This window comes from Mobula birostris, chromosome 8, assembly GCF_030028105.1.
Source record: "Mobula birostris isolate sMobBir1 chromosome 8, sMobBir1.hap1, whole genome shotgun sequence".
NCBI classification, from domain to species: Eukaryota; Metazoa; Chordata; class Chondrichthyes; order Myliobatiformes; family Myliobatidae; genus Mobula; species Mobula birostris.
In genome coordinates this window covers 42,499,687-42,523,090 of record NC_092377.1, presented here as the reverse complement: position 1 = coordinate 42,523,090, position 23,404 = coordinate 42,499,687, and the positions used below count along the sequence as shown (strand labels likewise).

At 42.0% G+C, this 23,404-nt stretch overlaps 1 protein-coding gene across 5 annotated transcripts in view; it reads right to left on the bottom strand.

Annotated features, from left to right (window-relative positions):
- The window catches only part of LOC140201261 (REST corepressor 3-like), an 81,972-nt gene that overhangs the window by 22,838 nt on the left and 35,730 nt on the right, over nt 1–23,404 (bottom strand). For all 5 annotated transcript variants that reach the window (XM_072265064.1, XM_072265060.1, XM_072265062.1 and 2 more), the window contains one exon: nt 8,398–8,475. In XM_072265064.1, coding sequence (XP_072121165.1) covers nt 8,398–8,475 — 78 coding nt within the window. The remainder of the gene's footprint in view (nt 1–8,397; nt 8,476–23,404) is intronic.

Sequence of the window (23,404 nt, the reverse complement as noted above, 5' to 3'; positions counted from 1 at the left end):
GTACTGCGGGGAAGGCAGACGAGTTGAGGGCGTGGATTGACACGTGGAATTATGACGTTATAGCAATTAGTGAAACTTGGCTACAGGAGGGGCAGGCCTGGCAGCTTAATATTCTAGGGTTCCGATGTTTCAGATGTGATAGAGGCAGAGGAATGAAAGGTGGGGGGGGGGGGTAGCATTGCTTGTCAGGGAAAATGTTACAGCAGTGCTCAGGCAGGACACATTAGAGGGATTGTCTACTGAGTCCTTATGGGTGGAGCTGAGAAACAGGAAAGGTATGGCCACATTAGTGGGGTTGTATTATAGACCACCCAATAGTCAGCTAGGATTGGAGGAGCAAATCTGCAGAGAGATAGCAGGCAACTGCAGGAAACATGAAGTTGTGGTGGTAGGGGATTTAAATTTTCCATATATTGATTGGGGCTCCCATACTGTTAGGGGTCTAGATGGGTTAGTTTGTAAAATTAGGAAAGTCAGGAAAGTTTTCTAAATCAATATATAGAGGTACCAACTAGAGAGGATGCAATATTAGATCTCCTATTAGGAAACTAGTTAGGACAAGTGACGGAAGTGTGTGTAGGGGAGCACTTTGGTTCCAGTGATCATAACACCATTAGTTTCAACTTAATCATGGATAAACATAGATCTGGTCCTAGGAGGTTCTAAACTGGAAGAAGGCCAAATTTGAAGAAATGAGAAAGGATCTAAAAAATGTGGATTGGGACAGGTTGTTCTCTGGCAAGGATGTGATCGGTAAGTGGGAAGCCTTCAAAGGAGAAATTTTAGGAGTGCAGAGCTTGTATGTTCCTGTCAGGATTAAAGGCAAAGTGAATAGGAATAAGGAACCTTGGTTCTCAAGGGATATTGCAACTCTGATAAAGAAGAAGAGAGAATTGTATGACATGTATAGGAAACGGAGTAAATAAGGTGCTTGAGGAGTATAAAAAGTGCAAGAAAATACTTAAGAAGGAAATCAGGAGGGCTAAGACACGATGCCTTGGCAGTCAAAGTGAAGGATAATACAAAGAGCTTTTACAGATATATTAAGAGTAAAAGGATTCTAAGGGATAAAATTGGTCCTCTTGAAGATCAGAGTGGTCGGCTCTGTGCGGAACCAAAAGAAATGGGGGAGATCTTAAATGGTTTTTTTGCGTCTGTATTTACTAAGGAAACTGGCATGAAGTCTATGGAATTAAGGGAAACAAGTAGTGAGATCATGGAAACTGTACAGATTGAAAAGGAGGAGGTGCTTGCTATCTTGAGGCAAATTAAAGTGGATAAATCCTCAGGACCTGACAGGGTATTCCCTCAGACCTTGAAGGAGACTAGTGTTGAAATTGCAGGGATCCTGGCAGATATATTTAAAATATTGGTGTCTACGGGTGAGGCGCCAGAGGATTGGAGAGAGGCTCATGTTGTTCCGTTGTTTAAAAAAGGATCGAAAAGTAATCCGGGAAATTATAGGCTGGTAAGTTTGATGTTGGTAGTGGGCAAGTTATTGGAGGGGGTACTAGGAGACAGAATCTACAAGCACTTGGATAGACAGGGACTTATTAGGGAGAGTCAACATGGCTTTGTGAGTGGTAGATCAAGTTTGACCAATCTATTGGAGTGTTTCGAGGAGGTTACCAGGAAAGTGGATGAAGGGAAGGCAGTGGATGTTGTCTACATGGACTTCAGTAAGGCCTTTGACAAGGTCCCGCATGGGAGGTTAGTTAGGAAAATTCATTCGCCAGGTATACATGGAGAGGTGGTAAATTGGATTAGAATTGGAGAAGATGGCGGCGTGCCTGCGCGTGCGCAGCCCTCCGGTGAAAAATGTTATCGTATCTGTTAAACAGGGGCTGTGGACAATTCTGATTTGGTGGAGAATGGACGTGAAAGCACAGAGGAACATCTGGAGAAATTTCTGAAACGCTCGTCTGTTGCTGTCGTTACTGTGTGGTCGGGAATCTTTCGGAGGGTATGCCTCAAAATCCCTGGCCTTGCCTGCTTTTGGCAACCGAGAAGGAGGTCGAATCGTTCGGACAGAGATGGCGCTCAGTACTCGGTGTCGGAGAGCTGATCAGAGCTCGAAGTTTTCGGATGACTCAGAGTCGGATTGTGGTCGGCATGGCAGGAAGAGTTTTTCTTCCTTCTTCCGTCTGAGTGAGATGTGGAACATTTGAAAGACTTTGAACTTTACTGTGCTCATGGACTTCATCATCAAGTTATGGTATTGTTGCACTGTTGTAACTATATGTTATAATTATGTGGTTTTGTCAGTTTTTTCAGTCTTGGTCTGTCCTGTGTTTTGTGATATCACACCGGAGGAAATATTGTATCATTGTTTAATGCATGCATTATTAAATGACAATAAAAGAGGACTATATGTCTTCAAAATCTAGACATTGGCTCAATGAGAAGAAGCCAAAGAGTGGTAGTAGGGGATTGCTTTTCAGAGTGGAGGCCTGTGACTAGCGGTGTGCCACAGGGATCAGTGCTGGGTTCATTGTTATTTGTCATCTATATCAATGATCTGGATGATAATGTGGTAAATTGGATCAGCAAATTTGCTGATGATACAAAGATCGGAGTAGTGGACAATGAGGAAGGTTTTCAAAGCTTGCAGAGGGATTTGGACCAGCTGGAAAAATGGGCTGAAAAATGGCAGATGGAGTTTAATACAGACAAGTGTGAGGTATTGCATGTTGGAAGGACAAACCAAGGTAGAACATACACAGTTAATGGTAAGGCACTGAGGAGTGCTGTATAACAGAGGGATCTAGGGATACAGATACAAAATTCCCTAAAAGTGGCGTCACAGGTAGATAGGGTCGTAAAGAGAGCTTTTGGTACATTGGCCTTTATTAATCAAAGTATTGAGTATAAGAGCTGGAAGGTTATGATGAGATTGTATAAGGCACTGGTGAGGCCGAATCTGGAGTATTGTAGGAAGAGGTGCAGTCGACGTTTCAGGCCGAGACCCTTCGTCAGGACTAACTGAAGGAAGAGTGAGTAAGGGATTTGAAAGTTGGAGGGGGAGGGGGAGATCCAAAATGATAGGAGAAGACAGGAGGGGGAGGAATAGAGCCAAGAGCTGGACAGGTGATAGGCAAAAGGGGATACGAGAGGATCATGGGACAGGAGGTCCGGGAAGAAAAACAAGGGGGGGGGGGACCCAGAGGATGGGCAAGAGGTATATTCAGAGGGACAGAGGGAGAAAAAGGAGAGTGAGAGAAAGAATGTGTGCATAAAAATGAGTAACAGATGGGGTATGAGGGGGAGGTGGGCCCTTAGCGGAAGTTAGAGAAGTCGATGTTCATGCCATCAGGTTGGAGGCTACCCAGGCGGAATATAAGGTGTCGTTCCTCCAACCTGAGTGTGGCTTCATCTTTACAGTAGAGGAGGCCGTGGATAGACATGTCAGAATGGGAATGGGATGTGGAATTAAAATGTGTGGCCACTGGGAGATCCTGCTTTCTCTGGCGGACAGAGCGTAGATGTTCAGCAAAGCGGTCTCCCAGTCTGCGTCAGGTCTGCATCGGGAGCACCGGACGCAGTATATCACCCCAGTCGACTCACAGGTGAAGTGTTGCCTCACCTGGAAGGACTGTTTGGGGTCCTGAATGGTGGTAAGGGAGGAAATGTAAGGGCATGTGTAGCACTTGTTCCGCTTACACAGGTAAGTGCCAGGAGGGAGATCAGTGGGGAGGGATGGGGGGGACGAATGGACAAGGGAGTTGTGTAGGGAGCAATCCCTGCGGAATGCAGAGAGAGGGGTGGGAGGGAAAGATGTGCTTAGTGGTGGGATCCCGTTGGAGGTGGCGGAAGTTACGGAGAATATGTTGGACCCGGAGGCTGGTGGGGTGGTAGGTGAGGACCAGGGGAACCCTATTCCTAGTGGGGTGGCCGGAGGATGGAAACAGAGATGTACGTGAAATGGGGGAGATGCGTTTAAGAGCAGAGTTGATAGTGGAGAAAGGGAAGCCCCTTTCTTTAAAAATCTTTCCCTCCCCCCCCCCCCCCGCATTCCGCAGGGATCGCTCCCTACGCAACTCCCTTGTCCATTCGTCCCCCTCATCCCTCCCCACTGATCTCCCTCCTGGCACTTATCCGTGTAAGCCGAACAAGTGCTACATATGCCCTTACACTTCCTCCCTTACCACCATTCAGGGCCCCAAACAGTCCTTCCAGGTGAGGCAACACTTCACCTGTGAGTCGACTGGGGTGATGTACTGCGTCCGGTGCTCCCGATGTGGCCTTTTATATATTGGCGAAACCCGACGCAGACTGGGAGACCGCTTTGCTGAACATCTACGCTCTGTCCGCCAGAGAAAGCAGGATCTCCCAGTGGCCACACATTTTAATTCCACATCCCATTCCCCTTCTGACATGTCTATCCACGGCCTCCTCTACTGTAAAGATGAAGCCACACTCAGGTTGGAGGAACAACACCTTATATTCCGTCTGGGTAGCCTCCAACCTGATGGCATGAACATCGACTTCTCTAACTTCCGCTAAGGCCCCACTTCCCCCTCGTACCCCATCTGTTACTCATTTTTATGCATTCTTTCTCTCACTCTCCTTTTTGTCCCTCTGAATATACCTCTTGCCCATCCTCTGGGTCCCCCCCCCACCCCGTCTTTCTTCCCGGACCTCCTGTCCCATGATCCTCTCATATCCCCTTTTGCCTATCACCTGTCCAGCTCTTGGCTCTATTCCTCCCCCTCCTGTCTTCTCCTATCATTTTGGATCTCCCCCTCCCCCTCCAACTTTCAAATCCCTTACTCACTCTTCCTTCAGTTAGTCCTGACGAAGGGTCTTGGCCTGAAACGTTGACTGCACCTCTTCCTACAGATGCTGCTTGGCCTGCTGCGTTCACCAGCAACTTTGATGTGTGTTGCTTGAATTTCCAGCATCTGCAGAATTCCTGTTGTCTGGAGTATTGTGTTCAGTTTTGGTCACCAATTTACAGGAAGGATATTAATAAGGTTGAAAGAGTGCAGAGAAGGTTTACAAGGATGTTGCCGGGACTTAAGAAACTCAGTTACAGAGAAAGGTTGAATAGGTTAAGACTTTATTCCCTGGAGTGTAGAAGAATGAGGGGAGATTTGATAGAGGTATATAAAATTATGATGGGTATAGATAGAGTGAATGCAAGCAGGCTTTTTCCACTGAGGCAAAGGGAGGAAATAAAAACAGAGGACATGGGTTAAGGGTGAAGGGGGAAAAGTTTAAAGGGAACATGGGGGGGGGGCTTCTTCACACAGAGTGGTGGGAGTGTGGAATGAGCTGCCAGACGAGGTGGTAACTGCGGGTTCTTTTTTAACATTTAAGAATAAATTGGACAGATACATGGATGGGAGGTGTATGGAGGGAAATGGTCCGTGTGCAGGTCAGTGGGAATAGGCAGAAAATGGTTCGGCACAGCCAAGAGGGGCCAAAAGGCCTGTTTCTGTGCTGTAGATTTTCTATGGTTTCTATGTGTTGGCCTATAATTTTCTTTCTTCCGCCTCTCTCCCTTCTTGAAGAGTGGAGTGACATTTGCAATGTTCCAGTTTTCTAGAACCATTCCACAACCTAGTGATTCTTGAAAGATCATTACTAATGCCTCCACAATCTCTTCGGCCACCTCTTTCAGTATCCTGGGGTGTACAACATCTGGTCCAGTATCCTGGGGTGTATAACATCTAACTTATCTATCTTCAGACCTTCAGTTTCTGAAGAACCTTCTCCCTAGTTATGGCAACTTCAAACACTTCTGACCCCTGACACTCTGGACCTTCCACCATACTGCTAGGGTCTTCCACAGTGAAGACTGATGCAAAATACTTACTTAGTTTGTCTGCCATTTCCTTGTTTCCCCAATACTACCTCTCCAGCATCATTTTCAAATGGACCGATTATCAATTCTTGCCTCTTTGGCTAGGTTACTTTCGTACTACATCTTTTCATTCTTAATGATTTTTTTGCCTTCTGTTTTTTTTTAAAAAGTTCCCATTAAATTTTGCTCTATTATATGTTTCTCTTTGGCTTTTATGTTGAATTTGAGAATACTTCTTCCACCTTGGGATGTATATACCCCGTGCCTTCTGAATTGCTTCCAGGAATTCCAGCCATTGCTGCTCCACTGCTATCCCTGCCAGAGTTCTTTTCCAAACAATTTTGACTTATTCCTCTCTCATGCCTCTGTAATTCCCTTTACTCCACTGTAATACTGATACATCTGACTTCAGCTTCTCCTTCTCAGGCTTCAGGGTGAATTTGATCGTATTATCATCACTTGCCTCTTAAGGTTTCTTTTACCTTAAGCTCTCTAATCAATTCTGATTCATTCCACAACACTTAATCCAGAACAGCTGATATAAATTCAAATGGGTACTCTTTTAAGAAGATTTCAGGAGGTACTACAAATTATGAAGGATTAGAGCTAGAAGGACCCCCAAGTAGGGAAATAAAATTACCTCTACCAGAACATTTAACTAAAATTATGAATTGTATTACTATATTCCCAAATCTGAAGAGCTCCTGTTGTTTTTGTTATGGTGTGAGTAATGGTAATTAAGATCGATTTAGTATGGAAGATACTACCAGATTAATATTCCTGTTATCTTTGAGGAAAATTAATATTGCAGGGAGACCTAAAAAATGGTGGAACTGGACTTCTATATGCAATTTTAACAAAATAAGCTATTAATCAAGCTTCAAACTAATGAGGATGATAAGAACAAGAAATTAACAAATGGATATAAATTTAGATTTTTGTGATAAGAATTGCTATTAGAAGGGGCAGAGGTGAGCATTTGGAAAACATAATGCAATATCCAATTTACATATATTAAATTAGAAACCAAATCAAATTGATTAAATTTATTTTGCAAATAATATCTATTTAAAAAAAATGGGAAGCAGTTCAGTAATTACACAAAGAGTTTGTACAAAGTAAGTGGGCAAAACAATGGAAAATGTGACTCATGAGAATTACTTGCGTAATGGAAAAAAAATGGAGAAAACAAATCCTCTCTGAAATCTGCTTGAAATGTGTAATGTTAAAAATGAAAAAAAGAACCAGAGCCTTAATGGATCCATTCACACCCAATTTTCATGTGCAGTTGCGTAAAGTTGTTTTTACCCAAGTGAGGTAAAATCAATGATCCTTTCCAGCCACGATCTCAGCTGTTGAGAACTTTGCTTGGACATTTCCATGCTAAAGTCTCCTTAATATTGCTGACATTTTCTCAGTGCGTTGTCTCGTGCCTAATGACTTCACCGACTGTGTACTGCACATTTCCTCTTTTGCCAGTATAACTGAAACTTTCGTATGCAACACAATCTTCTGTTAGTTGTCAAGATGACGATCAGTGTCCTATTTGCACTGTGCCTTGTGTGTCGTTTTCAGAGCATCTGCCAGCTTTAGTTTTTAAAGCTCAGGTCAATGGAAATCTTATCACTGTTCACTAACTTCTTATACAATTCATATTAAAGCTACACTTGTGATTTCTATCAATTTGATCATCCCACTTCTTGCAGTGACATGAGGCATTCATATCATGGGACTTGATTCGGCAGACACACATACTGTTACCTCCTTCCAAGTGTCATTTCTCTTTCATGAAAGCCCTTTTATGCAGATTTTCCTATGGCTGTAATGAAGACAGCTCCTTTATTGATTGGCACCTTTTCAGTGACCAGTGTAGCAATGACTTAGCAGCTTCCAACAGTATCCATATAGATGAACCTAGCAGTAGATTCTGTAAGTGTACCACCACTGCAAACAAGTTTTTGGTCAATGGCACACAATTTTGTAGCAATGGGCAATACTACACATAGGACATGCTTATCTCATGCAAAGATGGAGGAAATGCAATTTTCCAGGAACAAGATTTGAAGTAGACCTGGCATCCAATGGTTCTAGAGAAGTAAATCATCAAGCTACCAGAAAGCTGATCTGTATTACCAAAACAATGAAATGTCAGATTTAACCATGGAAACAATACACAAGCCTACAAATAAATAAAAAACCCATAAAATCTTGCAGTCTGGTGCTGCATGGAGCACCCAAATCAGTCCCTTCTGATGTCACTGTATATTATTTGCATATGCCACTTCATGCAAGTTCTTGGGTGTTTTATAAGCACCAATTGCAACTAGTGCGTATTTTATATGTAGTTCTACCCAACAAATGATGAAACTCACCTATACCGAAAATGTGGTAAATTTGTATACAAATTCTTGTTCTCACCTTCAATGTCTTACTCCTTCCTAGTAGACATTTTAGTATACAAAAGAAATACCACTTAGATTAACTGTGTATCCATTCATTTTCACAATACATAAAACTGTAAAACATAAAACCCTAGACGTAACAAGACATTATTACATTGTTTGTGAAATTTTAAGCATTGTATCATTTACCTCAGGTGGTTTGAATTCTTCTATACCTCCTTCTAATTTCAGCTTCAATGCACTGTTAACTTGCTTGGCATTTTGTACCTGAGAACCATTTCAAAATTAGACTTTTAGTTGTCTTTCATAAATAAACTCATTAAAAAATTAAGGTAGCATAATTTTCTCCAGGTTATTGAAATCAATTTAAGCCATTCTTAAAATGTAGCTATAATAATCCGCTTTTAATTTTCAAAGATGTCAAGAGTATATACATAGTTGCATGAAGTTGAAAAAAGGGTTTTACTTTTGAAGACATCCAAACTCAGAAATGGCTGCAAGAAGGATGTGAGGGAGGATAGGGAACTGAGGCAACAACACATGTTCCATTTATGTTCAGAGATATCTCTCGTTGCAAATAAATTTATTTATTATAATTAAGATAATATATCAATACTAGGGTATTCATTGTATCTTAGCAATGTGCATCAAATCATTAACAAACTAAATTAATTACATAAAAACTTATGTTAAACCATATTTAGTTTTTAAAAGACATGGTGACATTTGGTTAAGTGTGATGATACTCGGGACACAACAATAACAAATATTTTTGTGTTAAGTATCATCATACTTATTAGTTAGGCCCTATCTGGGATATTGCAGTCAACTCTAGTAGGAAATATGCGGAGGCTGAACAAACTGGGTTTGTTTTTGGAGCTAAAGAGGCTGAGGGCAGATCTAACAGAAGTTTATAAGATTATGAGATACATCGGTAGACAGCTGATAACTTTCTCAGGATTCAACTGTCTAAGACTAAAAGACAGGCATTTGAAATGATAAGGGAGAAATTCTACAGAGATATGGGGCAAGTCTTTATTTGAAAAGAGTGGGTTCCTGGGAAGTACTGCTAGGGGTAGTAGTGGAGGCACATACGATAAAGGCATTTAGGAGGCTTTTAAATAGCTTCATTAACTTGCAGATAACGTAAGGATATGGATTTGTGTATATCTATATACACAAAGGGCCCATTACTGTTATACTGTTCTACGAATCAATCACTACCGTGATTTTAAGCAAAGTATTTTTCCCAATAAAAAGAATTTCAAAACTGTGTACAAGTTCCTCATCTTTCTTTAAAATGTTGTTTTCACGCTTCGCCACTTCTGCAGAGTTCACCTAAGTGAGAAAGTAGGCACTCTTACAAGAAATCCAAAGCCTCCTGCATTTGCCTACCAACCCGCACTTTCACCCCCGTTCATCTTCAAAGGGAAATGCTCAATCATTGAGAACTATAGAGACAGTACTAATCTTGGTGTGCAAACAACTCAAATTCTAACTTATGTAGTTTGTTGGCATCAAAAATCCTTCAGCAGATTTTAAAAGAGCCAAGTTTAAATCTCAGAAGATCAAAGGTTACCTGCCAATTTACCTACCCCCACTTCAGAAAGGACAGATTAGCCAAGAATTCTTCTGGTGTTCATAAATCAACAAACGTATCAATACACACAATATTCATGAATTTAGCCCATCAACCTATTGGTCTGCGAACTATTTGCCAGGTGTCTAGAGGGCGTGAAAGCCAACTATTTTAATTTATATCCCATTCCGGCATTTTGGTCCATGGTCTCCTCTTTTGTCATGATGTGGCCACTCTCAGGGTGGAGGAGAAACACACCATATTCCATCTAGGTAGCTTCTAAATGATGGCATGACATCAGTTTCTCCTGATTTCCCCCCTCCCCCCTTCCCTCTTTTTCTATTCCCCACTCTGGCCTCTTATCTCTTCTCCACACCTGCCCAATCACCTTCCCCTGGTGCCCCTCCATCTTCTATCCCCTTCTCCCTTGGCCCATTCTCCTCTCCTATCAGATACCACTTCTCCAGCCTTTTACCTTTCCCACTCACCTGCCTTCACCTATCACTGTCTAGCTAATCCTCCTTCCCCTCCCCCCACCTTTTTTATTCTGGTGTCTTCCCCCATTCTTTCCAGTCCTGAAGGAGAGTCTCGGCTTGAAACGTCGACTGTTGATTCATTCATAGACACTGGATGAAAATGTAGATGGATGGGTTAGTAAGTTTGCAGTTCCCTGCTCTACCCTCTATATCCACAAGGCTGTAGCTAAGCACAGTTCCAATGACATACAAATTTGCCAATGACACCATTGTTGTTGGATGAATCACAGGTGGCATTGAGCCAGCCAGCATATAGGAGTGCGTGAGGACAACTGGTTGAGAGGTGTTGCAATTTAACAACCTCTTTCTCAATGTCAGTAAAACTAAAAAAAACTGATTCAGGAAGGGGAAGGAGGGCAAACATATGCCAGTCTACAGTGGTGGATCAGCAGTGCAAAAGGTCATCAGCTTTAAATTCCTGGGCATTAACATATTGCATGAACCACGCTGGACCCAGCACATAGATGTAATCTTACAGAAGGCCTTTACTTTGTTAGAATGTTAAATTTAGCATGCCACCAAACTAAGTACTGATGTAAGTATCCAGACTGATTGAATCATAGTCTGTTACAACAATTCAAACATGCAGGAATGTAAGAAATTCCATAGAAATTTCATGACATATGCTGGTGATATTAAATCTGATTCTGAGTATATTCAGCCCAATACATCACTGGCACATCCTACCCCATCATCAAAAGTAGAGGCTTCTTGATGACAGATGTTACTTCCTTGCACTGCCTCAAGGTGACATCATTAGGTACAGGAGGAAGCTTGAGTGGAAACTCCAGCAGAACAACATGACAGAGGTCTAGCGGGGGATGAGGACCATCACTGGGTTCTGGCAAACTAGCAACAGTGCAGCTGAAGACAGTGTGGACAGGGCCAATGAACTTAACCTGTTCCTTAACAGATCTGACATTGTGGCCCCTGCCCATCCCCCACATGAGCCATCTGTTGTCAGCCCCCAACCAACACATATTCCACTCTCCCCTCCTACCCCTCCTCACAGTCCCCCACCCTGCTCTCATGACTATACCCCTTCCCCACATGAAACCACCACGGTGGGCTTCACAGCTGAACAGGTGAGAAGACAGCTGAAATGTCTCAACCCAAGCAAGGCTGCAGGACCGGATGGTGTCAGTACCAGGGTGCTCAAAGCCTGTGCCCCTCAGCTATGTGGAGTACTTTGCCATGTATTCAACCTGAGCCTGAGGCTCCGGAGGGTTCCTGTACTGTGGAAGACATCCTGCCTTGTCCCTGTGCCGAAGATGCCGTGCCCCAGTGGCCTCAATGACTACAGACCGGTGGCATTGGCCTCCCACATCATGAAGACCCTGGAGAGACTTGTTCTGGAGCTGCTCCGGCCTATGGTCAGGCCACACTTAGATCCCCTCCAGTTCGCCAACCAGCCCCGACTAGGAGTTGAGGATGCCATCGTCTACCTGTTGAACCGTGTCTATGCCCACCTGGACAAGCCAGCGAGCACTGTAGCATTGTGAGGGTCAAGTTTTTTGACTTCTCCAGTGCGTACAGCACCATCCGCCCTGCTCTGCTGGGGGAGAAGCTGACAGCGATGCAGGTGGATCATGGTATGCAGGTGGTATCATGGTATCATGGATTCTTGATTACCTGACTGGCAGACCACAGTACGTGTGCTTGCAACACTGTGTGTCCGACAGAGTGATCAGCAGCACTGGGACTCCACAGGGGACTGTCTTGTCTCCCTTTCTCTTCACCATTTACACCTCGGACTTCAACTACTGCACAGAGTCTTGTCATCTTCAGAAGTTTTCGGATGACTCTGCCATAGTTGGATGCATCAGCAAGGGAGATGAGGCTGAGTACAGGGCTACGGTAGGAAGTTTTGTCACATGGTGTGAGCAGAATTATCTGCAGCTTAATGTGAAAAAGACTAAAGAGCTGGTGGTAGACCTGAGGAGAGCTAAGGTACCGGTGACCCCTGTTTCCATCCAGGGGGTCAGTGTGGACATGGTGGAGGATTACAAATACCTGGGGATACGAATTGACAATAAACTGGACTTGCCAAAGAACACTGAGGCTGTCTACAAGAAGGGTCAGAGCCGTCTCTATTTCCTGAGGAGACTGAGGTCCTTTAACATCTGCTGGACTGAGGATGTTCTTTTTTTTTAAAATTTTATTTTTATTTGGATAAGGATTTCACAAATATTATGTACTTTTTTCATACATATAACCTTTTCCATTTTTTTATATGTATAAAACTATAATTATTTATACATTCTTAAGTACACATTGAGATGATATAAAAGGAAATTAGACACTTAAATAGATAATTATGTACTGTGGTAATTCTAATCTATTAGGCTAAGTAATGATATTAGTTGTTATGAAAAATAGTAATAATAGTTTCCATATAACTCTTCTAGACCATTTCCACTGGTCCAAAATGTTGTATGTAAGCCTATGTAACAACCATTGTAGGTGTTTATATCCTAATTTGTTCATGCTTGCTCCTGCCCGCAGACATAATTATCCAATCCCTATGTACTTATTTACTTAATTTTTTCATTTTTTATCCCTTTCCCAAATCTTTCACTTTACTTGTGTTAATTCTCTATTTTCCAAAAGAAAACAAAAAAGAAAAGGCATTTAGACTAGGGGTGCTTACGTTAGCAATATTACTGTGTTGATGAGAAGAGCAGTATAAATCATTAGGAGAGTCATCTAAAGTCTGCTCGCATTGGGGTTATATATTCAATCCATTTATTCCAGATTTGATAAAATTTTTCTTTTTGAATTCTCAGGGAGTAAGTCAACTTTTCCATTTTAAATATTTCCAAGATAATTTCGTGCCAATCTTCTGACGTAGGTGGTATTGGATTTAGCCACTTTCTAGTGATTGATTTCTTACTTGCTGCTAAGAGGGCCTGCAGCAACTTTATATCTTCCTTCTGTTCAAGAAACAATACATGCCCCAAATAGAGCATCTCAAAGTTCAGAGGTATCTGGGACCTAAGTACCTTAATTAATGTTCTATGAATACCTTCCCAATATAGACTTAATTTAGGGCAATCCCAGAAAATATGAAAATGATTTGCCTCCTTGGAGCCGCACCTTCTCCAACACGTCACGTTTGTATCGTTATATTTTTCCTGATATGGGGTCTTGAAGTATCTTATAATGTTTTTCCAACGATGTTCTCTCCAAGTCAAAGAATTAGTCGAGGACCATTGAAAGCTGCAGATTTTCCCCCAAGCCTCCTCTGAAAGTACCAACCCCGCTTCTTTCTCCCACTTCTCTTTAATATACAGTGTATTTACATTTTTAGCATGGGAGAGTGCATTATATAATCGAGAAACTGATTTACTAGGTATTGAACTGCAAGCCGAATTCAGAATCTTGAAAAATTCTAATTCTACTGTTGATAGGTCTATATATCTACAACTCTGGTTAACATAATTTCGTACTTGAAGGTACCTAAAAAAGTCATTGTGTTCTAGGCCATGTTTGTCCTGCAGGATTTGGAAACTTTGTAATACTCTTTTATCTATAAATGAGAGGTAGGTTGTAAGACCTTTCTTTATCCATAGCTCAAATCTTTTATCTCCTCTGTTGGGAAGGAATTCGGTATCATATGCACTAAAGAGTTTTAACATGTTATTAATTCCACATGAATTAACCACCTTCTGCCATACTTTTAATGTAAGATTTATCCAACTGTTTTTAAATTTTTCCAACTGGGCCATCAATCCTTTGTCAGCTATTGAGGCCTGTAGAGGAAAACTGTCAACTAATCCAAATTCTATTTCTTTCCATCTAGCCTTATATTCCCTATTACACCAATATAACAGAGGGGTTATCTGTGAGGCATAAATATAATTTCTCAAGCAAGGAAGAACCATACCTCCTCCTTCCTTCCCTAACTGTAAGGTGTTATATCGAATCCTAGATTTCTTTCCTTGCCAAATGAAGTGGGAAATCCATTTGTCCCATTCCCTGAATTGATTATCATCCACCTCCACCGGTAAAGTACGGAAAAGATACAATAACCGAGGAAGAATATTCATTTTTATAGTATTTATCCTTGAATTTAAACTTAAAAAGGGGATAAGATTCCATCTATGCATATCTGCTTTTATCTCCGAGATTAATGGCCCATAATTTACCTGTGACAGTGTTGAAAGATCCTTCGGCAGGGTCATTCCTGAATATTTTAATGATTTAGCTTCCCACTTAAGATCGTATGTATCCTGCAATTTTTTGGATGGTGTATAATTTAGGGACATAACCTGCATTTTCTTTACATTTATTTTATAACCTGATATTTTCCCAAAGTCATCCAACAGTGTAAACAATCCTATAAATGATTTTTCTGGTTCACTCAGATAGACCAAAACATCATCTGCGAATAACGCCACTTTCTGTTCAATCCCTGCCACCTTGATACCTTTTACGATTTCGCACTGTCTTATTAGTTGGGCAAGCGGTTCAATATATAGCGCAAAAAGGAGAGGAGAAATTGGGCATCCCTGTCTAGTGCCTCTCTCTAAGATGAAGGAGTCAGAGAGGACCCCATTTATCTTAATTCGGGCTGTAGAGCTGTCATATAGAGTCTGAATTACTTTAATAAACTTTTCTTGAAAGCCGAATCTTCCTAACACTCTGTATAGGAATGCCCAACTAACCGAATCAAAAGCTTTCTCAGCGTCCAATCCTACTACCATTGTCTCTGTCTTGTTCTTATTAACCTGTTCTAATATGTGCAGAGTTCTCCTTATGTTGTCCTGTGTTTGTCTTAGTTGAATAAATCCAGTCTGGTCTAAGTGGATTAGGCCAGGTAAAAGCTTTTCCAATCTGCGCGCTAATATAGATGTAAATAGTTCGTAATTTAAATTAAGAACACTAATTGGCCAATAATTGCCACATTCTAGTTTATCTTTACCCTCTTTAGGAATAACTGAAATAATCGCTTCTCTCCAGGAAGGTGGAGTTTCTCCTCTCTGCAAGATCCAATTAAAGTAGTAATGGGGCTAACTGTGTCTTCAGGGACTTGTACCACTCTGAGGTAAACCCATCAGAACCCGGGGACTTTCCAGCCCTTAACCTAGAGATGGCCACGTTCAGTTCTTTGACAGTTACTGGTTCTAATAAACTTTCATTTTGTAAATCTGTAAGTTTAGGTAGATCTAAAAAATTCAATACACTGTCTATATAGGGCTCATTGGGGGCCCGGGGTTGGGAGTACAGCTCTCAATAATATGTTTCAAAACTCTCTTGAATTTTCCCTATTGTACTCTCCACAAGCTTTGTCTTTGGATTCTTTATTTTATGAATTGTATTGTCTGCTTGTTGTTTTCGTAACTTATATGCTAATAATCTAGCTGATTTACTTCCTACCTCATAATTCTTTTGTCTCAGGTAAAGAAAATTTCTTTGCGTTTCCAACGTATAAATATCGTCAACTTCACTTTGCAATTTCCTAATTTCCTGTTTTCGATTTGAATTACTTTTGTTGCTATCTACAACTTGAAGTTGTTTTAATTTTCCTTGAAGGTCTGCTAATTTTTGTGCATTGATTTTTTTCATGTGAGTGGTAATGGAAATAATTTTCCCTCTCAGTACAGCTTTCAATGTATCCCATAAGATCACTGGTGATGTTTCTCCCGTGTCATTAAGGTCTAGATATTCTTTGATTTCTCCCCTTAATCTCTCCATTACTTTCGGGTTATTGAGTATATGTGAGTTTAGCCTCCATAGTGTTTTCTTCATTTTCCTTTCCAGGATTAGAGACATAGAGACTGGGCTATGATCCGACAGATCAATTGTTGCAATATTACAGTTTTTTATCCTGAGTCTATCTGTATTAAAGATAAAGAAATAGTCTATCCTTGAATAGGCTGAATGAGGGAACGAGTAATGTGTATAATCTTTATTAGTAGGGTGTAATTCCCTCCAGAAATCTATAATTTCCAACTCCTCCATCAATGAATTCATTTTCCGAGTCAGAGGTTTATTCTGAGTAACTGTTCTTGAAGAATCTAATACAGGATTTAATCTAATATTAAAATCCCCTCCACAAATTACTACCCCTGGAGAACTGACCATTAGGTCAAAAATGTGTCTATAAAATGACCATTCACAACCTGGAGGAGCATAAACATTCAGCAATGTTATTTCTGTACCTTCTATTCTTCCTGTGATTTTTACAAACCATCCTTCTTTGTCTTTAGTCTCTGAAATATGTTCATAATTAAGAGTACTTGATATTAAAGTAGCTACCCCTCTTTTGTGACTCAATTTATATGATGAATAAAATACATGCTTAAAGCCCTTTTTTTTAATTTTCTATGTTCAGATTGGCTCATATGTGCTTCCTGAAGGAAAGCTATTTGTGCCCTCTCTTTTTTCAATTTAGACATAATCTTATTTCTTTTAATTGGATTCAAAACCCCATTAACATTATAGGAAATTATTTTTACCAATTCAGTTTGCATTTTTCCTCTAATAGAAAAAAAACTCTCCTTTTCTAACCAAACAGTAAGCAATCCCTTCTCAACAGTAAACCAAGACATATAACCACACCCTAGACATTTTTGAACGTGTAACATTTGAAAATTTTTCCCGACTTCCCACAGTGAGGCCTGAGCACCGACCCGCCTCAGTTCAGAGGGATAACCTCTATCTTCACCCTGTGTTAGAGGGCCCTCAGCAGTTTGAATAATCATGGAGAATTTTCTCCTACTTATGTCTCGACCATATTGCTATCATTCAAGTTATTCCGCCTAGTTTATTTTCAGTTACCAGTTTTCATTTTACCTTTAAGTCCGATTTACTCTTTTCAGTCATTTCTCTTAATTAATCTGTATTCTCTGTACATTTGCGTCTGAATATTTGCAGCTTTTCCTTGTAGTTTGACACTCTGGTTCGAGTGGAGCGTCCTCGCCCCACTAACTGCCACGACTTCTGCCGAATCCTCTCCAATAGTGACTCCGGTTGGGCGATAACTTTAATAGGTAGTCCCCGGTCCACCAGGTCCGACGTTGCCTCCTCCACCGTAGCATAAGTTTTTGTCCCTTCGTCGTAAAAGACTCTCAGCCGAACTGGATACAGGGTCTGGAACCTGATGTTGTTTTCCTTCAGGACTCTCCGTGTTTCCATATATTCCTTCCGTCTGGCAAGAATCCCCGGTGCGTAGTCGTGGTCTAAACTGATTTTACAGTTGTTCCACATGAAACCTTTATTTTGCCATGCCCTTTTAAGCACCTCTTCCTTCGTTCTGTAACTGAGAAATCTGACCAGAATCGATCTGGGCTGGGCGCCTGCCGGGGGCTGTGGTGCCAACGCGCGGTGAGCCCTTTCTATCTGTAGGTCTTTTGCAGCCGGTATATCAAGGTTCCCTCTAAGCAGCTTCTCTATGAAGGGAATCATCAATCCAGGTTTACCTTCTGTTCCTTCGGGAACTCTGTAAATCCTCACATTTTCCCTTCTTGAGCGGCCTTCTTGATCTATTAGTTTCCACTGGAGCTGGTCTTGCAGCTTCAGCATTTCTGCTATCACTTCCTCGGCGTTTTGTAGCTACTCTTCAATTCCAACAATCCTCGCTTCGGCTTCATCTATCCGCGAGTTAGTTTTTACTATTTCTCCTTTAATATCTTCCAGCTGTTTGCTGTTATCTTGTTGGAACTCGCGAATCTCTCCGAGAATCAAAGACAGAGTCACCAATTCCCCCTCATTCTCTCCGTCCTGGCTTGCCATGGGGGAGCTAGGCCCGTCGCCTTGCTGCGTCTCTTTACGTTTATCAGCCTTCGGAGCGGACTTTTTAATCTTGTTCTTAGACATCATCCTTGCCCCTTTTATTAATATAGTTATGCAATATTAAGTATTTGTCTAAATTCGATTTTGGGACAGTTTACCTTCTTTTTTGTCGAGAGACCTTTTCCTTATGCTGCCATTCCCTTGATGACCTGGAAGTCCAGCCTGCAGATCGCTGAGGATATTCTACGAGTCTGTGGTGGCCAGTGATATCATGTTTGCTGTTGTGTGCTAGGGCAGCAGGCTGAGGGTAGCAGACACCAACAGGATCAACAAACTCATTCCTAAGGCCAGTGATGTTGTGGGGATGGAACTGGACTCTCTCGCGGTGGTGTCTGAAAAGAGGACGCTGTCTAAGTTGCATACCATCTTGGTCAATGTCTCCCATCCACTACATAATGTACTGGGTGGGCACAGGAGTACGTTCAGCCAGAGACTCATTCCACCGAGATGCAACACAGAGCGTCATAGGAAGTCATTCCTGCCTGTGGCCATCAAACTTTACAACTCCTCCCTTGGAGGGTCAGACACCCTGGGCCAATAGGCTGGTCCTGGACTTGTTTAATAATTTACTGGCATAACTTACATATTACTATTTAACTGTTTATGGTTCTATTACTATTTATTATTTATGGTGCAACTGTAACGAAAACCAATTTCCCCCGGGATCAATAAAGTATGACTATGACTATCATCCAAACTCCCCAGCATCCTGGCCAAGCCACCTTCTTTCAGCTACCTTTAGGCAGGAAATACAGAAGGTTGAAGTTCCACACCACCAGGTTCAAGAAAGGTTACTTCACTTCATCCATTCTGTCCTTGAACTGACCTGCACAACCATAATCTTTACCTTAGAGTATGCACTGCAATAGATTTTTCTTTGCTCTAATGGTGTTCTTTCTTGTAAAGTCTGTGTATGGTCATGTATGTAACTGACTGTGTTTGTTACTGCACTCACAGGTGGACAGCCAAAGTAGTAAGTTGTTCCTTTGACTTGCAGTACAGGTAATAGTAAGAGATTCAATTCAAACAGTGAATTTGGAACATTATCATCTAATATAGAAGAGTACAGCACAAGGAACAAGCTCTTCCGCCCACAACGTTGTGCCGAACCAATTCAATTAGTAATCAACTGGCCTACACAATGTCTATATCATTCTATTTTCCTCATATTCTTGTGCCTATTTAAATGTCTTTTAAAAGTCTCTTAATGCATCTGCCTCTACCACTACCCGAGGCAGTGCATTCCAGGCACCCACCACTCTCTGTGTAAAAAAAACTTTCCCCTCACACCTCCATTGAAATTACCTCCTCTTACTTTAAACGCATACTCTCTGGTATGAGCCATGACAAGCCTGGGAAAAAGATACTGTCTGCCCACTCTAGCTATGCCTCTCGTAGTCTTAGTAACCTCTTTCAGATCTCCCCTTAGTCTCCATTGCTCTAGCAAAAACAACCCAAGTTTGCCCAACCTCTCATCATACCATATGCCCTCTAATCCAGGAAGCATCGTGGTAAACCTCTTCTGTACCCTCTCCAAAGCCTCAACGTCCTTTCTACAACTGGGCAATCAGAATTGTAGTGAATACTCTAGGCAGGCCCAGCATAACATAAAGCTGCAACATAACTTCCTGTCTTTTGAACTCAATGTCTCAACTAATAAAGAAAAGCAGGTCATATGCCTTCGTAACCACCCGATCAACCTGTGCAGTCACTTTCAAGGAACTATGAACTTGGACTCCAAGATTCCTCTGCTCATCAACACTGTTAAGGGTTTGCCATTAACAATATACTGTTGCTTTACATTTTGACCTACCAAGGCACAACACTTCACATTTTTTTGTGTTAAACTCCATCTGGCATTTTTCAGTCCACATCTGCAACTGATCTATATCCCTCTGTATTGTCAGTCTTCTATGCTATCCACACCACCACTAATCTTTGTATCGTCTGGAAACTTACTAACCCACTCAACTACATTTTCAGCCATCATCTATGGAAATGAATCAACAATTAACGTTTTGGACCAAGACCCTTCATCAGGACCAAAAAGGAAGGAGGAAAGTGAAAGGGGAAGGAGGACAAGCTATAAAGTGATACATGAAGCCAGGTGGATGGGTGCAATGGGGGGGGGGGGGATGAAATAAGAAACTGGTAGGTGATAATCAGAAAAGGCAAAGGGCTGAAGAAGGAATATGGTAAGAGACAAGAGTGGTCCATGGGAGAATGGGAAGAAGGAACACTAGCGGTGATGATAGGCAAGTGACAAGAGGTAAGATGCCAAAGTAGAGAACGGCCAAAGAAAAGGGTAAAAAAATTATTACCAGAAAGAGAAGTCAATATTCATACCATCAGTTTGCTTTTCCAACCTGAAGAGCAAAAGAGGAGGTCATAGACTAAGATGTCAGAATAGTAATGGGGATAGGAATTATAATGGTTGACCAACAGGAAATTCCACTTTTTGCAGATGGAGCGGAGATGCTCGACAAGGCGGTCTTCCAGTTGACGTCGGTCTCAACAATGTAGAAGAGGCCACATTGGGAGCATCGGAGGTGGTGGGGGGGGGGGGAGGGGGGTTGGTAAAGATGTGTTTGGTGACAGGGTCCATTTGAAGATGATGAAAGTAGCCGAGAAGGATGTGTTAGATATGGAGGCTCATGGAGTGGTAGGCAAGGACCAAAGGAACTCTATCTCTGTCAAGGCAGTGGGAATGGGGTGAGCATGGATCTGTAAGAAATGAAGGAGATGTGGCAGAGGGCAACATCAATAATGGAGAAAGGTAAACCCCATTTTTTGAAGGGGCCTGGAAGGTAAGGCCTCATCTTGGGAAAGATGGGTGGAGATGAAGGATCTGAGAATATCATTTTTTTCACAATATAGGGTGGGAAGAGGCAAGGTCAAGATAGCTATGGAAATAAGTAGGTTTTTAAAAGATCTCAGTAGATAGTTCCAGAGATAGAGACAGGCAGAGACACAATGACAGACACGAGAGACAGGCAGACAGACAGAGAGGTCAGAAAAGGAACAAGTAAATTTAAGGGTAGGGTGGAAGTTGGAGGCAGAGTTGACGAAGTTAATTAATGCAACATGGGTGCATGAAACAGCACCAACGCAGTCATCATTTGTGCTCACACCATCTTAACAGTGAGAGAGTTCCTCTAGTCCTCACTTAACACCCCATAAGCCTCCGCATCCAACATATCATTCTCTGCAACTTCCTTCATTTTCAAAGGGATCCTACCACTAATCACATCTCACATCTTTACCCCCCACCCCCCTGCCACCCCACCACTTACCCCAGGGATTGCTCTCAATGTGATTCCTTGCCCACTTGTCCCTCCCCACTGATCTCCCCCCGGCACTTATCCCTGCAAGTGGCAGAAGTGCTACAACTGCCTATTCACCTCCATTCAGGGCCCCAACTGAACTTCCAGTCGTGGCAGCACTTCGTCTGCAAATTTGTTGCGGTTCAACACAGCCAGTGTGGATAGTCCTCCCTCAACCTTTTAGAGGTGTATATAGACAGGCACATGAATCACAAAGGCATTGAAAGCAATGCACTAAGTGCTGGTGAATTGGATTTGAATGGATGGACATTTGTTGGTCGGAATGGACATAGTGGGCCAAAGGATCGGTCCAAATTGTTTGGCTCTGTGTCTTAACTAAAGGTAAGATGATGCCGTCAAGCAGTGACAATATTTTGTGTGCAGCTCTAAAGGGAATGATCAGATATTTCCAATTTAGGACAACTACATCTGAAATCCACAGTCACAGCCATGGGTAGAATTAGAAGTGGTAGAGGCAGGTTCGATTTTGTCATTTAAAGTTAAATTGGATAGGTATATGGACAGGAAAGGAACGGAGGGTCATGGACTGAGTGCAGGTAGATGGGACTAGGTGAGAGTAAGTGTTCAGCATGGACTAGAAGGGCTGAGATGGCCTGTTTCCATGCTGTAATGGTTATGTGGTTATGTTATGTCTCCTTTATCTGGTGCTTCTGATAATACAGCATTCTCTACATTAGTGAGACCGGAAGTAGAATGAGGGACCGCTTTGTCTAGCACCAACACTCCATTCACAAGAAGCAGAATTTCCCATTGGCCAATCAGTTAATTCCTATCCCCATTCCTGTTCTAACATGTTGGTCTACGGCCTCCCCTTCTGCCATAATGAGGCCACTCTCAGTTTGGAGGAGCAACACCTCATATTCTGTCTAGCCTCCGACATGATGGTATGAACATCAATTTCTCCTTCTAGTAATTTCCCCTTCCCATTTCCTCCTTCTTCTATTCCCCACTCTGGCCTCTAACCTCTTCTTCTCAGCTGCCTATCACATCCCCTTGATGCCCTGTCTCCTTTCCTTTCCCCCATGGTCTACTATCTGATTCCTTCTTCCCCAGCTATTTGCCTTTTCCCATTCCACTTCCCATGCTTCTTACTTCACTCCCCCCACCCATCTGGCTTCACCTATCACCTTCCAACTTATCCTACTTCTCCTCGTCCCATCTTCTTCCTTCCTTTCCCATCCCGATAAAGGGTCTTGGCCCAAAATTTCAACTGTCATTCATTTCCATAACTGCTGCCTGACCTGCTGAGTTCTTCCAGCATGTTGTGTGTGTTGTTTTGGATTTCCAGCATCTGAAAAATCTCATGTTTAAGGTATTCTGGTTGTACATAAGGAAAAAGCTTTCCATATATCAAAATGAATATTTTTTGAAGTGTAGTCATTTAACAAATTGACTTCTGTGGCTGCCATCTTATGCACAGATTTCACAAACAGCAAAGAGGTAAATCCATTTTCGTGGCACTAAATCTGAAATTGAAATCTGGTCAACAAATGAGAAATATCTCCAGGATTAGGAGTGGAGTATGGAGTTCAATTCTGATGCCGTCTGTAAGGAGTTTGTATGTCCACCAGGTGCTCCAGCTTCCTCCCATGTTCCAAAGACCAGTTTGTAGGTTAACTGGTCATTGTAAATTGTCCTGCGATTAGGCCAAGGTTAAAAAGGTGGGCTTCTGGGTGGTGCTGCTTATTGGCTGGAAGGGCCTATTCCACACTTTATCTCTAAGTAATTAAAATTAAGATCTTCGAACACTACCAGGGTATCATTTCATCTGTTCAAAACAGGCAAAATGTCATTGATTTGACATTTCACCCGAAATGAGCAATACTCCACCACTAGTTTTTTTTAAATCTTGCAGGGTGGATAGGGCATTTGAAATAATGTAATGCACCTTGCCTCCAAATTGCAGTTCTTTTGAAGACAATTTTGGCAACACAGTACAA